Source organism: Lepidochelys kempii, chromosome 1, assembly GCF_965140285.1.
Source record: "Lepidochelys kempii isolate rLepKem1 chromosome 1, rLepKem1.hap1, whole genome shotgun sequence".
NCBI lineage: Eukaryota > Metazoa > Chordata > Testudines > Cheloniidae > Lepidochelys > Lepidochelys kempii.
The window spans coordinates 78,974,353-78,992,393 of NC_136380.1; the positions used below are offsets into that span (position 1 = coordinate 78,974,353).

At 42.0% G+C, this 18,041-nt stretch overlaps 1 protein-coding gene across 7 annotated transcripts in view; it reads left to right on the forward strand.

The window, feature by feature from the left end:
* The window catches only part of PIBF1 (progesterone immunomodulatory binding factor 1), a 171,834-nt gene that overhangs the window by 113,157 nt on the left and 40,636 nt on the right, over positions 1–18,041 (forward strand). For 6 of the 7 annotated variants that reach the window (XM_073346575.1, XM_073346595.2, XM_073346585.1 and 3 more), the window contains one exon: positions 4,811–4,913. In XM_073346575.1, the coding sequence (XP_073202676.1) occupies positions 4,811–4,913 (103 nt within the window). Of the gene's footprint in view, positions 1–4,810; positions 4,914–5,939; positions 7,154–18,041 lie in introns of those variants that run through there. The other variant, XM_073346604.2, reaches the window with a different exon arrangement.

Genomic DNA, 18,041 nt, shown 5'->3' on the forward strand with positions numbered 1-18,041 from the left:
TTGCCAATTGTGCCCACATATCTATTCAGGGGACACCATCACAGGGCCTAATAACATCAGCCACACTATCAGAGGCTCGTTCACCTGCACATCCACCAATGTGATCTATGCCATCATGTGCCAGCAATGCCCCTCTGCCATGTACATTGGTCAAACTGGACAGTCTCTACGTAAAAGAATAAATGGACACAAATCAGATGTCAAGAATTATAACATTCATAAACCAGTCGGAGAACACTTCAATCTCTCTGGTCACGCAATCACAGACATGAAGGTCGCTATCTTAAAACAAAAAAACTTCAAATCCAGACTCCAGCGAGAAACTGCTGAATTGGAATTCATTTGCAAATTGGATACTATTAATTTAGGCTTAAATAGAGACTGGGAGTGGCTAAGTCATTATGCAAGGTAGCCTGTTTCCTCTTGTTTTTTCCTACCCCCCCCCCAGATGTTCTGGTTTAACTTGGATTTAAACCTGGAGAGTGGTCAGTTTAGATGAGCTATTACCAGCAGGAGAGTGAGTTTGTGTGTGTATGGGGGCGGGGGGGATGTGAGAAAACCTTGATCTATGCAGGAAATAGCCCAACTTGATTATGTAAAGAGTTGTCACTTTGGATGGGCTAGCACCAGCAGGAGAGTGAATTTGTGTGGGGGGGTGGAGGGTGAGAAAACCTGGATTTGTGCTGGAAATGGCCCACCTGTTGATCACTTTAGATAAGCTATTACCAGCAGGACAGTGGGGTGGGAGGAGGTATTGTTTCATGATTTCTGTGTGTATATAAAGTCTGCTGCAGTTTCCACGGTAAACATCTGATGAAGTGAGCTGTAGCTCACGAAAGCTCATGCTCAAATAAATTGGTTAGTCTCTAAGGTGCCACAAGTACTCCTTTTCTTTTCACTTAGTTATAGTTTTAATTAGTTTTATCCTATTGGCCCATTGGCATTTTTAAAAAAGATTTTAGGTTTTTAAGCCCCCGTGCCATCTCCAACACCAGACCACGCTGGACATAGCAGAGTCCAAATCCCCAGGATTCAAGACCTGCTACTCTTGCGTGGGAGTAATACCCATCAGTGATGGACCCTCTACGTGCCTCTTTGGTCTGGGGAAATGTATATGCTATGAAAGTGGTTTATATTTTGTTCCTTCTCTAAAATGACGCAGAAGTCCAGGGAGTCTCCACTTAAGCTCATCCTCCTTCAGAGCCCCATGAAAGCAAGAAGACTTCCTCCAGGTCAGACCACCTCTCAGAGCTCCCTGGTAAGCCACCAGTACACTCCAGTCTCCTGATTCCATTTGATGCCGATGAAATCCCATTCCTCCACCATGGAGTTAGCCAGAAGTTCCTTCACCTCTTCAGCCCAATCCTCTGAAGAGAGAGGACAGAAGGAGCAACATTATCATGGTAAGCGGAGATGTAGAGCTTCTGTCTGGCCCCAAGCAGATCTAGCTTATGACACAGTTTAAGGCCCAGATCGGATTCTGCTAAGTCCTTGGCACTGATTGGCCACTGACCAGCCTCAACATACTCTCCAGCCATCAATATACCTGGTACCAGCAGCTTTGGATCAAAACATCCAGCACCAAAACAGCACACACCAAAGCAGCCAGCACTGGAGTACACAACACTGAAGCCAATGGTGTAAGAACACTCGTTGAACCTTCTGGCACTGATGCTGAAAACCCCATCACTGAAAGAGCACTGTCTGACTGAAACTCTGGCTTTGTACCAAATACCTTAACATCAACTGCTTCCACAGCTTATGCTCAAATAAATTGGTTAGTCTCTAAGGTGCCACAAGTACTCCTTTTCTTTTTGCTTCCACACCAGTCATCCTTTCTTCTGTGTCTTCACTTGGGGAGCCTCTCTTCATGGTACCTGTGCTGTTCACGGTACCAGTTGATGGTACTGGACAAGCCTGAGTCTCTATTTGCTGTCTTTTGCTAAAAAAGTATCTGCTGTGGTACTGGTACTGCCTCCACAGGAGCTGCCTATCCTTCCTGAATATTCACCCATGGAGGAGGTATGTTCCTTCTCCTCGCTGGACTTGAAGGACTGGAGTGATATGTCACCTAACTAGGTGCCTCAGTCCCCAATCCCTACATCATCTGAAAGGAGAAACTACAGGACAGTTGTGAGCATTACACTGCATGGTACCTGTCATGGCCCACAGCCCCTTTCTAGAATCCCATGTAGTCGTGGCCTTCTGGGGCCCACGGGAGATGCACTTTAGTCACAGGGTTTCGACTTCCTCTCAGGTGACTAGAACAAAGTCACCCTCCCCTTGTAGACTTCTAGAGGGTCACTGCACTCAGCAGGCACCTCCTGCACCATATGCAGAGTGAACAGGAGAACTTACAGCAGATAGAAGCCCAAAGGGTCCCAAAGTTGATCTCATCCTTTTCACTTACCAATGCTGTGACCCCAGTTGTTCCAACCCCACTTGATAACTACTGGATCTTCTAGGAACTTCCCAGGAGGGTAGACAACACATTGGAATTCCTGGTCAAGAGACCACATGAAAAGTCAGACAAACTACTCGGTATCCTGCAGTAGTTGTTCTCTGGGAGACTGGCAGTACCAATAAGTGAGGGCTTATTGGAACCAGCCAGGCATTTTTGGAAGATTGCTGTTCCCATGGCACCTACATCTTAGAAATCAGACATGTCCCTTCTAAGGGCTTTGAATATTTCTTCAACCTCCAGACACCAGATTCTCTGGTCATAGCCATGGTCCACAAGAGGTACCAGCAAACAGGGGTCCACTGAAGTGACTCCCAGGGATAAGGCCCTAAGAAGTTGGCTGGAGGTTGAAACTCATTAGCCAGTCTATAAATGTGCATTGTAAACTAACAAGTGCTCCTGGCAAAATACAACTACCTGAATTGGGCCTGGTATCCCAATTAAAAGATTAACTCCCACAGGAGTATGGAGAGGAGATGCTCAAGGCATCCTGGTTGCAGTCTTTGGGAATACTGAATGAGGTTCAAACAACCATCCTTCAAAGGCTTTGCCCTCAGTGAGGCTTTTCACATGTTGAAGGACTTACAGTGACCTTTTCCTCCCTGTCCATACACACGCTATCTCCCAGAAGGAGAGAGTACTAACTGTAGGCCTTGTTGGAACCCCAGGCATAACTAACAGTGTGAACCTAAGGCTGTGAACCAAGGTAGGCCTGGCCTTGGCAAAACTAGCAAACTAGGTTATTGGCTAACCAAGTAGGCTCTTTTCTGACTGGAGAGGATGGTACAAGAACACCCAGAATTCTCAAGTAATTACATGAACACTTTCATAAGAGATGGTACAGGAACACACCGTCCCCTTGTAAGATAAGGATGAGATGACAGGATAATGGATAATGATGTTTTGTTCACAGTAGCAGGTACAAGGAGAAGGGTGGTAACTAGCAATGTCTGGAATGTAATACATAACTTGTTTGTATCAATGTAAAAAAAGGAGAAATCATAGGAGGGGCATCTTTGGCCAGATGTGGGGGCAGCATCCTGATGCGCTGTCTGAGCTGGTACCATTGTTGCTGGTACCATTGCTCACCAGCTTCTGGTGGAAGACCACACTGTTTTCTCTCATTCAACAATAGCTGGAGTTCTCAAAGGTCTCATTCATGTCTTCCTGCCATTCAGGGAGACTCCACTTCCTGAAACCTCAGCATTGTTTTAGCAGGCTAAATGAGACTTCAGTATATTCCTTGTACCATCTATTCATGAAGACTGCTTTCCTAGGGGCTATTACATCAGCCAGGAGAGTAGGTGAGATTTCAAGGCCCTCATGGTGGAGCCACCTTAAGCTCCATTCCACAGTGACAAAGTGACTTTAAGACCTCAGCCCAGGTTTTTACCCAGAGTTGTTTCTGACATTCATTCTAACCAGATGATCCACCCATACTGTCTTCTTCCCCAAGCCTCACATTACCCTGGGTGAAGATAAACTCCACCCCTTGGATGTTGTCAATTCTCTTTCTTACAATCTGGACAGAATAAAACCATTTAGGAATTCTTCTAGATTGTTCCTAGTATTTTTCAACAGAATGAATGGTCAGCCTATCTCTACTCAGGCTGTCAGATAAGTAACCAATACATCCTGAAGTCCATTTCAATGTTATACATAATTATAATATCACATAAAATTATTTTATGTATAAAGTACAGTATATTTTTTGTTTTATGAGTAGGTAAGAGCCTTCCAATATAATTACTTACACTGAACTAATATAACATTGTAAAGTGATCGAGGTAAATTACCTTAGTGAACAACGTATCACAATTACGTTTTTGTGGGGATGTTACTTTGGTGCAGTTAAAATTGTAGCATTGACTTATAGAGCCCTGCGTGGATACCAACATTTGTATCTGCATTTGATCCACAAGCTGTATAAATTGTCTGCAGATTTGCGGGGCTGTACATAACAGCTCCACAGGTCACCACACAACAGTGACACAGGGCTGTGCCAAACCCTCAACTGCCCCCCACTTGTCCCTAGAGACCTCTTGGCTCATGCACATCCAAGCTGTGATCCATAAGAATGGTCTGTGGATACCCATAGATTTGCAGGGCTCTATTGACTTGTTCTTCCAGTTTTGACTATTATTTATAACATTTTACTGTGTATTTTTTACCTCTTTACATTTTAGCATTGGTGAAAAATTAAAGCAAGCAAGTTCTCAAATATAAGTGCTAGAATGCATTTTGCATGTTTTGGAAAACATTCCACATGAACTTTATTTATGTATGTATGTATGCATTTATTTATTTATTTACTTACTTACTTACTTATTTACTTATTTATTGGCACAGTGTTCACTTGGCAAGAAGGTTACTGCAGCTAGAAAAGCAAAACTCATTGCTTGTAAAAGATCTGGAACATCAGAAAGAACAAGTCACACAGATTTCACAAGAGGTAAATTACTTCCACAAAAGAAAAAACTATATAACGAGACTATAAATATTGCAGAGTAGTCCTTTACAGAATAGTTATTTTCTGAACAAAGTTTATTATGTATTTGCTTGCTGTCTAAAAATGACCTTACAATTAACAAAAACACATTTATGCTAAACCTTTTCAAAGCAATTTATAGTGTATTGTAAAACAGAGATCAAAAGGAGAGATTACTTTACAGACTAAACAAAAATGTAGGCTAGACAAAAATATAAGCTCTGATTTCTGAGCAGATGACTAACTAGCAAAACTAGTTTGGTATTTTCTATGATGGTTAATTTTTCAACTAGTACCTCATTACTTCTGACACAGGTCTGCTTTTTTAAATCACTTTTTAAGATATTACTTATCTGTTATAGCTCCCTACTTTTGCTATATTTGTTCAGGCCCTTTAGTCTCTTAACACACAAATTTAGGTTATTTCTGGGTGATATCTGATAATATCATTATGCTAATTACTTTCAGGAAAGTTCTGTATTCTGTTTTTTAAAAAATGTTCCCTAACGTAATGTTAGTTTAATGATTGATGAGTATTTATATATTTTACAGTACATTATTTTTATCACTTTACTAGCTAAAGTCATATTACTTGACATGGAGAGTGAATAATGAAAACAGAGTGAAATCCCACAGACTCAAATTCAGTAATGCCTAGAAATTTTTACATTTTCCTTCAGACTCTCATTTTAAGAATGAAAGAGCTTCATTAGTCTTAAATTATCAGAGGTGACATTACCACCTTATTGAAGTCCCAGGCAGATTATGCTTTAGTTGTGAGGTTTAATAGTTTGATTTTAAGATTATCTTACACTTAATTTGAATAACAGAACTATACTGTATTCTTACAAATGTCCCTTTAATTTGGAACAGCTCTGACTGACATTTTTAGGTGACAAGTTTTGAGGCCTGTCAATCATAAAACTTTAAACACTTTAAAAGCTGTTTTAATTATGTTGAAGGTAAATTTATATAATTTCACATTGCCAGCCACAGTTTGAATTGGGATGGCATGCAGAGGAACAGCGTACCCCTACCTCTCTCAAGTTTCCTTCATGTGCTCCAGAAACTAAACTTTTATTGGTTCAAACTCCTGAGTGAATGAAAGCAGACAGAGATTCTGATTAAAGCCAAGGATACAACTTTTAATAATTACACCAGAGAGGTAGGGAAAGGACATCTGGCAGTTACTTCCAAGAAGACCACTGGGCTGATTGTGCCCGCAGAAGATCCCATACACAGCTGTAAAGACAGAGCAGTCCCCCTCCTGCAAAATCTCTCCAAGGATCAGGAACAAACACTTGCAGATTATCTCACTCTCTGTGCATGGAACGAGGCTTTAAACAAGGAGTGCCACAGCACCAGACACTGAAGCAATCGTTTGCCATACAATGCACAATGGACCAGCCCATTCCATGTCTACACCAGCTACTCTGATCCCCCTACTACCTGCACAGGACAGTTGCAACAAATGGCTATCAGTACCACAGTACCATCCCCCACATCCCTGGCCAAATCCTGTGTTCTGTGAAGAAAAAGAAGAACCTATATCACTAGCCGCCACTATGCAATTTAGGAAAAGTTCTTCCTAGTCCCCTAATAGGGCCCTGGCAAAAATCCAGAGGTGGGAAATCTAGCTATAATAACAGAAAAGGGGAAAAAATAAATGCAAGGGAAGGGTGTTTGAGTTCAGCAGTCCATGCCTGTGAGAAACAATATAAATTGTCCACCCCTCTGTGCCTTTGGACCAGTCAGATGTCCCTGCAGCCCACTAATGGGGCAATCAGGCTTCAGGGGTGGGAAATAATGGCCTTCAAGCTCTTATGAAGACCTCCCCATGCGTGAGGGTGCCAAAGAGTATTTGGAGGAGCAGCACTTTTTCCTTCCCCTTGCTGGTCAAGATCCCAGGAATGTCTTTTTTCCTGCCGAATTTCCTTCCCAAATTAGGCAGCGCTTTTTATTAAATCCCTTGTGATTACAAGGAAAACTGTCTAAATGTGAATGGAGTGTAAAAATGTAACATAATGTACCCAAGTTTGTAGAGAGCCTGAAATAGTAATAATTCTTGAGAGGTCTGAGCTGATCCTGTTCATTTTAGTGCGTTATTAATTCAGATATCTACTGATGATTAAGTATCAAAATTAACTATTTCACTTTTGTACAAAGCCTGTAGGAAAAGAGAGGGGGATGATCTTTATAGTAAGGTCCATGCAATCTATTTAGGCTCTGTGAGTGTGTATTGTTTGGGAGAGTACAATCCCTTATTGCCTCTCTCTCTCTCTCTCTCTCTCCCCCTCCCCTCCCCCCCGCAAAATCATGAATGAACCAAACCTAGTGTTTCTGTCAGAGCTTCACAGGGCATCTGAGCCCAAAGGAGAGGGAGTCAAGCCCCGCAGAGGACACATGATTATATTTTTAATATATGTCCAATCTACTAAGAATGGGCTCTCATGTTGGTATCTCAGACTGAGAGGAGCTTATTTTTTCATTGTAGCTTGGAAGGTTGCCATTACCTTTTGATTTCCAGTTGGATTCCTTTTGTGTCCTCACTGAAAATGGGGATGGAGGAAAGGTGGGAAAGCTGATATTCTCTTAAATGTGAATTGAGGAAATTAGTTTGAGATCAAATTACGAGAATGTGAAATTCCAAGAGACCCCGTAAGCACTGACCACTATGATAATAGTTCTGTATTATCTAGGCTTCAGTGATATCCTTCTTTGACCCAAGTATGACTGTAGCTCTGCCAGGTGTTCATGGCTTATGGCTACTCACATGTTTAAAGTTATGGTTTTGAGACATAGGGTAAGTGATCGTAAACCAAGGAAAAATATTTTCTGTTTACTGGTGAAGACGGTGAAGAAAATAAAAATTGTTTCAAGTCAGAAGCTGAAACAATGATAATTCCTTAAAAACAAAAAATTGGGTTTGGTTTGGTTTTGATTTTTTGTAATTTCATGCTGAAGAATATTCGTGAAAGTTTGGGTTTAAAATAGCACTATCATATAAAAAAAATTTTTTTAAAGTCATCTGATTTGTTAACATGGGAGATTTGAACTTTTGAAATTATTGTTAAATTAGTATTATATCACAAACAAATAGGGAAATCTTAGTGATTCTGTTCACCTGATATATTAAGCCACCTTTTATCTTTTCATAGGCTCTTAAGCAGATGAGCACTTAGGGCTTGATCCACAGCCTACTGACTTCAACTAATTTTAAACATTTATTTTTAGACGTTCCTGTACAAGGCTAAAACACTGTGTTTAATACTACACACAGAGCTCCTCTGATTATCAAGTAGAATGGAAGCTAGCTTCTCAAGGACAGAAGGCTCCTATTCTGCTGGTGTTACATGTGGTATCTCTCTTCAGATAGATGGCTACCATAAGCAGGAGGTTTAGAAATATGCATTATATTTAGTAAAATTGTATTCAGTGTTCTTGTCGCTGTTTTGGACCTAAAGAAGAGCTCTGTGTAGGCTCAAAAGCTTTTCTCTCATCTACAGAAGTTGGTCCAGTAAAAGATATTACCTCACCCACCTTGCCTCTTTAAGTCAGTAAAATTAACAGTTACTATACAATGAGTAATTCATTTCTTACATTAGAAATTTATTTAAGGCTACAAAGAGGTAGGCAAGGGTTGGAGATTCTAAAAAATCAAGTAGAGCAGTGAAACCATTGAAAAAAGATTATCTGTTGTCTTTTTTTTTTTTTTTTTTTGTTACAAGGACTAACACTGAGAAATTATTGACAGAATATATATGTGACCTGATACATTCATATTTATCTCTGTAGTGTTTGTTTCCAAGAAACCAGTAATAAATGAGTCGTAGCATCATAAAGAAATGAGAAACTACTTAAGCCCTCTATGTCTTAATCTGTAACCAGAAAAAATATTTTGAATTTTTTTTATTGTTAATCTATTTTTTCTGATTCTCATTCACCCTTTCATATGCTAAAAAGAACACTTAAAATTGGCAGTTTTCCATTTTACAAAGTATAGCCCCAATCTTACAAAGACTAGTTAACTTTAAGCATAGTAGTAGTACTGTTGAACTTAGTGAGACTACTCACATGTTTAAAGTTAAATGTTTGTAAGATTTTTCAAGATCAGGGCCTGTGTGCAGTAATTAAAACGTATGGGTTGCCATTCTTGCTCAGGTCAAATGGAACCAGTACTGGAACTCTCCGTCTTGGAATTGAGGACTGTTATTTACACCTGAGCCTGCAAGTCCCCATGGTTTTTCTTCCAATATGTAGGCAAAATTAGAGCTCCTACATGAAACATTTACTTCTCAACCTTCCTTAGGATCTCCAGTGTTCTTTACTTTGACCACATTTAAATTTAATATTTCTGTCTCTTGGTTCTTCCCATTTTTTGGTAGTTCATTTTCTGGTCTTCCTCACTGTATGTTCCCTTGCCAGGTAAGTCTTCTGCTTCCACTTTTACCACTTATCAAAATACAGTTCTGACACATCCCTCTGTTCTAGTGGACAAATCTCAGTGATAGTTCTTCAGTTGTTGATAATAGTCAGGTCTAGAGATGATTCTGACAAATATAGCAAAAATAAGCGACTCAGCAACATGAAGGCAGATGAAACTAAATGTAGACAAGGGCAAGGTTATGCATATTGAAAGAAACAATCTGAATTACAATTACAGCATATAATTAAACTTTGGAAGTCATTATTTAAAGCAGGAGTGTAGCTGATTCAAAGAAGGATTCGATATTTTCATGATCATTAAGATCATCAGATGCAACATGTGAAAATGTGAGGAATATCAACCTTCATTCTTTGGGGCAAAAACTACTGATCGTGTGGAGTTAGCGAGAAACTACCCTATACATATATTAATGAATAATTCTTCATTATGTTGTTTTACACCTTCTGAAACTTCCAGTGCTGGACTGGGGCTGGATGAGATTGGTTTAATTTGATATGGCAGCTCCTGTATTCTGTATTCCATTTGACAGGCCACCCTGCAAGTTAAGATTAATATTCCAAGCTTTAAATGGATCTCTATTGCAGCTGTTATATGAAGACTCATTTTGTCATCTTAATAAAAAGACTCTTTGACAGTTCTTAGGCTTGGAAAGCTAGTGGATATCAAGCATTATTTCTGATACCTCATCAATTGATTAAAGGTATTTGATCTCTCTCTTTTTTTTCCTCTAAAGTGAACTTGGAATTTCTCTACAGAGCGGAAATAGCTATTCCCCCTCCTCGGGTTTTTTTTCAAATGGGAATGAGAGAAGATTACTGTGCATTCTCTAGATCTTAGAAAAGTCATAAAATATTATTTAAGTAGGACTAGTTTCTTAAGGAAATAAAGTTTTTTATTTTTTTTTAAGCAGAAAAAAAATGAGGCAGCTGGTTTTTGTCATCTTTGGCAAATGTGGATTGTTTCATCTATTGAAGAATTTTATAAACTAACTAGAAAAATGTCTCCCTCTTCAGTTAAAGTTCATTCTGTTAGAACTGTCTGTATCTGGGCATTCAAAGGTATTCTTTGGCACACAAAAAATGGTCAGGCAGTAGCCTATATGTCTGCACACACCAAGATTCGACAGTAGAAGTATCTGATGTTTGGTCTTCAGTCCACACTTCTTTTGCAGAATGATTTTGTAATCACTTGTGATGCAGTCCTGCCATGTACCATTTAGCACTGTCTTTAGTTCCAATAATTCTGTAATTTTTTCAGGGAATAAAACAGGAATGATTTGTTTCCTACCTGGTGAAAGGTTCTGAGAGTTCCTTTGCTATTCTGGGAACCATGCTATTGCATTTGTTAGTCTATCTCATCTACATTAATTGATTTTTTTTCTCATTAGTTGTTTCAGAGATTTTCAGAGTTTGAAGTTCCACTAGATAGTACATTTATTTTTAAAAAGTATAATACTAAAACTAAGTCCGTTGATTTCAGTAAGATGAACAAACTGAGGTGCCTACACTAGTTTTTTTGCACATTTGTTCCTGCACCAATGTAAAAATGTAAAAAGTAACTTGCACTGGAGTGTTGCCAAGTATTGCAACTTTATCATGATAAATACTGTTTTTCTTAAAGCCACAGGTGCAGAAATCTGGTTATTTCATGAGAATCTCAGCTTTCATATTTTTTTTTTAAAGTGAAGTTTTAGCTGTCAGGGTTGTTGAGAAAAGCTTGATAATATGAACCCTAAATGCTTCGATGCCAAAAGGCAAATAAAAACTCAGTGTGTTAATTTTCAGATCTCATTAATTTTAAGCCATTCAAGATTTTTCATAGCATGACCTATGGTTTGTGAACGCTTAGGCTGGTATTACTGAGTTCTTCTTACTTCTGTTTCTTTCCAAAGGTCTGGCTTACTCTGCGCGTGTGTGTGTGTGTGTTGGTTGCACTAGTAAAACAACACTGATATAAACACATCAGTTAAAATCAAAAAGGTAGCATTTTCCCTGTGTTCTGACCCTTGCCTGTATGTTGGGTAAAGGGGCTGGTGTGGTGTAAAAGGGTTCTAAAAGCCCCTGAGCTAGCCAAGGGCAAATTCCTTCAGTGCAGGATCTGAGGGTATGTCTACACTACGGAATTAGGTCGAATTTATAGAAGTTGTTTTTTTAGAAATCGGTTTTATATATTCGAGTGTGTGTGTCCCCACAGAAAATGCTCGAAGTGCATTAACTCGGCGGAGCGCTTCCACAGTACTGAGGCAAGCATCGACTTCCGGAGTGTTGCACTGTGGATGGCTATCCCACAGTTCCTGCAGTCTCCGCTACCCATTGGAATTCTGGGTTGAGATCCCAATGCCTGATGGGGCTAAAACATTGTCGCGGGTGGTTCTGGGTACATATCATCAGGCCCCAGTTCCCTCCCTCCCTCCGTGAAAGCAAGGGCAGACAATCGTTTCGCGCCTTTTTTCCTGAGTTACCTGTGCAGACACCATACCACGGCAAGCATGGAGCCCGCTCAGGTAACCATCACCCTATGTCTCCTGGGTGCTGGCAGACGCGGTACTGCATTGCTACACAGTAGCAGCAACCCATTGCCTTCTGGCAGCAGACGGTGCAATATGACTGGTAGCCGTCATCGTCATGTCCGAGGTGCTCCTGGCCACGTCGGCCAGGAGCGCCTGGGCAGACATGGGCGCAGGGACTAAATTTGGAGTGACTTGACCAGGTCATTCTCTTTAGTCCTGCAGTCAGTCCTATTGAGCCGTCTTATGGTGAGCAGGCAGGCGATAATGGATTGCTAGCAGTCCTACTGCATCATCTTCTGCCGGGCAGCCATGAGATGTGGATGGCATGCAGTCCTTCTGCACCATCTGCTGCTAGCCAAAGATGTAAAAGATAGATGGAATGGATCAAAACAAGAAATAGACCAGATTTGTTTTGTACTCATTTAGTTCCTGCCCTCCCCCATCTAGGGACTCATTCCTCTAGGTCACACTGCAGTCACTCACAGAGAAGGTACAGTGAGGTAAATCTAGCCATGTATCAATCAGAGGCCAGACTAACCTCCTTCTTCCAATAAGAACAATAACTTAGGTGCACCATTTCTTATTGGAACCCTCCGTGAAGTCCTGCCTGAAATACTCCTTGATGTAAAGCCACCCCCTTTGTTGATTTTAGCTCCATGAAGCCAACCCTGTAAGCCATGTCGTCAATCACCCCTCCCTCCGTCAGAGCAACGGCAGACAATCGTTCCGCGCCTTTTTTCTGTGCAGACGCCATACCAAGGCAAGCATGGAGGCCGCTCAGCTCACTTTGGCAATTAGGAGCACATTAAACACCACACGCATTATCCAGCAATATATGCAGCACCAGAACCTGGCAGAGCGATACCGGGCGAGGAGGCGACGTCAGCGCAGTCACATGAGTGATCAGGACATGGACACAGATTTCTCTGAAAGCATGGGCCCTGCCAATGCATGCATCATGGTGCTAATGGGGCAGGTTCATGCTGTGGAATGCCGATTCTGGGCTCGGGAAACAAGCACAGACTGGTGGGACCACATAGTGTTGCAGGTCTGGGACGATTCCTGGTGGCTGCGAAACTTTCGCATGCGTAAGGGCATTTTCATGGAACTTGTGACTTGCTTTCCCCTGCCCTGAAGCGCATGAATACCAAGATGAGAGCAGCCCTCACAGTTGAGAAGCGAGTGGCGATAGCCCTGTGGAAGCTTGCAACGCCAGACAGCTACCAGTCAGTTGGGAATCAATTTGGAGTGGGTAAATCTACTGTTGGGGCTGCTGTGATGCAAATAGGCCACGCAATCAAAGATCTGCTGATGTCAAGGGTAGTGACCCTGGGAAATGTGCAGGTCATAGTGGATGGCTTTGCTGCCATGGGATTCCCTAACTGTGGTGGGGCCATAGACGGAACCCATATCCCTATCTTGGCACCGGAGCACCAAGCCGGCGAGTACATAAACCGCAAGGGGTACTTTTCAATAGTGCTGCAAGCTCTGGTGGATCACAAGGGACGTTTCACCAATATCAACGTGGGATGGCCGGGAAAGGTACATGACGCTCGCATCTTCAGGAACTCTGGTCTGTTTCAAAAGCTGCAGGAAGGGACTTTATTCCCAGACCAGAAAATAACTGTTGGGGATGTTGAAATGCCTATAATTATCCTTGGGGACTCAGCCTACCCCTTAATGCCATGGCTCATGAAGCCGTACACAGGCAGCCTGGACAGTAGTCAGGAGCTGTTCAACTACAGGCTGAGCAAGTGCAGAATGGTGGTAGAATGTGCATTTGGACGTTTAAAGGCGCGCTGGCGCAGTTTACTGACTCGCTTAGACCTCAGTGAAACCAATATTCCCACTGTTATTACTGCTTGCTGTGTGCTCCACAATATCTGTGAGAGTAAGGGGGAGACGTTTATGGCGGGGTGGGAGGTTGAGGCAAATCGCCTGGCTGCTGGTTACGCGCAGCCAAACACCAGGGCGGTTAGAAGAGCACAGGAGGGCGCGGTACGCATCAGAGAAGCTTTGAAAACCAGTTTCATGACTGGCCAGGCTACGGTGTGAAAGTTCTCTTTAATGAAACCCCCCTGCCCCTTGGTTCACTCTACTTCCCTGCAAGCTAACCACCTTCCTTTCCTCCCTTTAATCATAGCTTGCAGAGGCAATAAAGTCATTGTTGCTTCACATTCATGCATTCTTTATTCATTCATCACACAAATAGGGGGACGACTACCAAGGTAGCCCAGGAGGGGTGGTGGAGGAGGGAAGGAAAATGCCACACAGCACTTTAAAAGTTTACAACTTTAAAATTTATTGAATGCCAGCCTTCTTTTTTTTGGGCAATCCTCTGTGGCGGAGTGGCTGATTGGCCGGTGGCCCCCCCCACTGCGTTCTTGGGCGTCTGGGTGTGGAGGCGATGGAACTTGGGGAGGAGGGCGGTTGGTTACAGAGGGGCTGCAGTGGCAGTCTGTGCTCCAGCTGCCTTTGCTGCAGCTCAGCCATACACTGGAGCATATTGGTTTGGTCCTCCAGCAGCCTCAGCATTGAATCCTGCCTCCTCTCATCATGCTGCCACCACATTTGAGCTTGAGCCCTGTCTTCAGCCCGCCAGCTCTCCTCCCGGTCATTTTGTGCTTTCCTGCACTCTGACATTATTTGCCTCCACGCATTCGTCTGTGCTCTGTCAGTGTGGGAGGACAGCATGAACTCAGAGAACATTTCATCACGAGTGCGTTTTTTTTTTCTTTCTAATCTTCACTAGCCTCTGGGAAGGAGAAGATCCTGTGATCATTGAAACACATGCAGCTGGTGGAGAAAAAAAAAGCGGTATTTAAAAAGACACATTTTATAAAACAGTGGCTACAGTCTTTCAGAGTAAACCTTGCTGTTAACATTACATACATAGCACATGTGCTTTCATTACAAGGTCGCATTTTGCCTCCCCCCACTGCGTGGCTACCGCCTCAACCCTCCCCCCTCCCCATGGCTAACAGCGGGGAACATTTCTGTTCAGCCGCAGGCAAACAGCCCAGCAGGAACGGGCTCCTCTGAATGTCCCCTGAAGAAAAGCACCCTATTTCAACCGGGAGACCATGAATGATATCTCACTCTCCTGAGGATAACACAGAAAGATAAAGAACGGATGTTGTTTGAATGCCAGCAAACATACACTGCAATGCTTTGTTGTACAATGATTCCTGAGTACATGTTACTGGCCTAGCGTGGTAAAGTGTCCTACTGTGAAGGACGCAATAAGGCTGCCCTCCCCAGAAACTTTTTGCAAAGGCTTTGGGAGTACATCCAGGAGAGCCGCGAATGCCAGGGCAAATTAATCCTTTCACATGCTTGCTTTTAAACCATGTATAGTATTTTAAAAGGTACGCTCACCAGAGGTCCCTTCTCCGCCTGCCGGGTCCAGGAGGCAGCCTTGGGTGGGTTTGGGGGGTACTGGCTCCAGGTCCAGGGTGAAACAGTTCCTGGCTGTCAGGAAAACCGGTTTCTCTGCTTGCTTGCTGTGAGCTATCTACAACCTCCTCCTCCTCATCATCATCTTCTTTGTCCCCAAAACCTGCTTCTGTGTTGCCTCCATCTCCATTGAAGGAGTCAAACAACACGGCTGGGGTAGTGGTGGCTGCACCCCCTAAAATGGCATGCAGCTCATCATAGAATCGTCATGTTTGGGGCTCTGACCCAGAGAGGCCGTTCGCCCCTCTGGTTTTCTGGTAGGCTTGCCTCAGCTCCTTAGGTTTCACGTGGCACTGCTTCGGATCCCTGTTATGGCCTCTGTCCTTCATGCCCTGGGAGATTTTGACAAAGGTTTTGGCATTTCAAAAACTGGAACTGGAGCACGGATTCCTCTCCCCGTACAGCGATCAGATCCCGTACCTCCCGTTCAGTCCATGCTGGAGCTTTTTTGCGATTCTGGGACTCTATCATGGTCACCTCTGCTGATGAGCTCTGCATGGTCACCTGCAGCTTGCCACGCTGGCCAAACAGGAAATGAGATTCAAAAGTTCGCAGTTCTTTTCCTGTCTACCTGGCCAGTGTATCTGAGTTGAGAGTGCTGTCCAGAGCGGTCACAATGGAGCACTCTGGGATAGCTCCTGGAGGCCAATACCGTCGACTTGTGTCCACCGTACCCCAAATTCGACCCGGCAAGGTCGATTTAAGCGCTAATCCACTTGTCAGGGGTGGAGTACGGAAATCGATTTTAAGAGCCCTTTAATTTGAATAAAGGGCTTCATCGTGTGGACGGGTGCAGGTTTACATCGATTTAACGCTGCTAAATTCGACCAAAAGTCTTAGTGTAGACCAGGGCTGAGAGAGACTGCAGCAGGCTACATTCTAGGATCCCCTCCCTTGCTCTGTTGTGGGGAATGAAGCTGCAATATACAATGTTGCAGAAAATGTGGACAGCATGGCTGGGGACAGGCTCTACTGTAGACAGCCCTGGAGGGCTACCTGTACTGCGTTGGAGACTGCACCAGTCTCCAGAACAGCTCAGAATCAGAAAGCACTAATGTTGCTTTAAAATACTTTTCTCTTATTTCTCCTTAGTCTGTGAGTTTTGTGCTGTGCCTCTAAGAGTATGTCTACACTGTAGCAGGGAGCGTGTTTGGAAAGGTTCTTGTAAAAGATACTTGAAAGATAACCTATAACAAAAAAGGGGAAGTAATTTGATTGTTAGCTGACATGAGACAGTATGAAAAAAAACTATTTTACTTTGTTTAAAACTATATTGTGCTTGTTTAAATCTGTGCTGTGTTTGCATTCCTATTAAGTAATGGTTATAGAGTAAGAACAAAGGCTCATGTCATTTTTACTAAATTAGCAAAAATTGTATCGTCAGAAGAAGATTTTTATATTCAATGTAATGGGTGATATAAAATTGTACTGTTGCACTTGAGTTATGTTTGAATATTATTTTGTTGCATTTTTCAGTTACATCATAATCATTATTAAAGTAGGTGCTCTTTTCTAGCATATGGATGAGTCTAAAAATAAAACCATAACAGTGCTCTTTGCCTTTCAAAGGTGAAGAATGGCAGGCTAATGTAAATGGGTTCAAACAATATATATTTTATCATAATACCATATTCATGAACTTACTTTTATAGGTGACTGACATTTTTTACTTATGTATTTTCGCATATATTAGGAAGCACAGCTACAGCATTTAAAGATAATTGAACGGAAAAACAGTTGGAAACTTGTTTGACTTTGTGGGAGATAAAATGAAAATGTTTATAGCAATAAATGATAGCTTTTAATAGATTTGAGGTTTAACAATGGTAGGTTTAAAATACACAGTAATTCCCTGAAACACTGGCTAACTTAATAAATTACGTAAGTATCTAAAATATCGTCTGAAGTACATAAAAGCTGTTATGCAGTCAAACAAAATCAGATGATATTCTGAATGTGTGCTAATTTTAGTAAACGTGAGAGGAGAGTAGTATGTTATCACAACTTGATTTTAATATTGGGAATTTGATTTAACATTCAGAAACTATGGAGGAGTTTAAAAAAAGTTTATTACACGTCTGTCAAAAACTATAAAAGTTAATACTGTAAACCAAAGAATAGCAGCAAGGATAAACAGTAAACAAGGAAATCACAAGGGATCTGTAAAGGGAAGGACTAATAGGAATACAAGCGAAAGATAAAACAATAGATTAAAGGGCCAAAAATGAGTTAAGATCAAATAATATAGTCTATATCTCAGAAACAGAATACTTTTCACTTGTGTCTGTGGCAGTAAATTAAGACACTTTCCTTAAAATTAATGAGCCAGATCTTGACCCATGATATGGCCCCTTTGTGTTGCTCCTGCAGCATACAGGGTCTACACAGGTGTACTAAATGAGCATTCCCTCTGTGTGTGATACTCTGTCTTCCATAGAGTCAGCTGTGTTGGCTAGGGGATGTGGCAGAAGTTAGAGGGGGCAATGGCCAGTGAGTTCTAACAATCTCCACTTGGCATAATGGTTCCTACACCAGGGCGGGGACTAGAAGGAGTCGGGTAGTGGATTAACTTTAAGGGAGTGGTGGTACTTATGACCTGTGACAATCAGGCTTCTAATTTAGCTGACATAACTTAGCTAATTTATAGATTTAGGTTTCTACCTTTAGACTTAAAAATTTA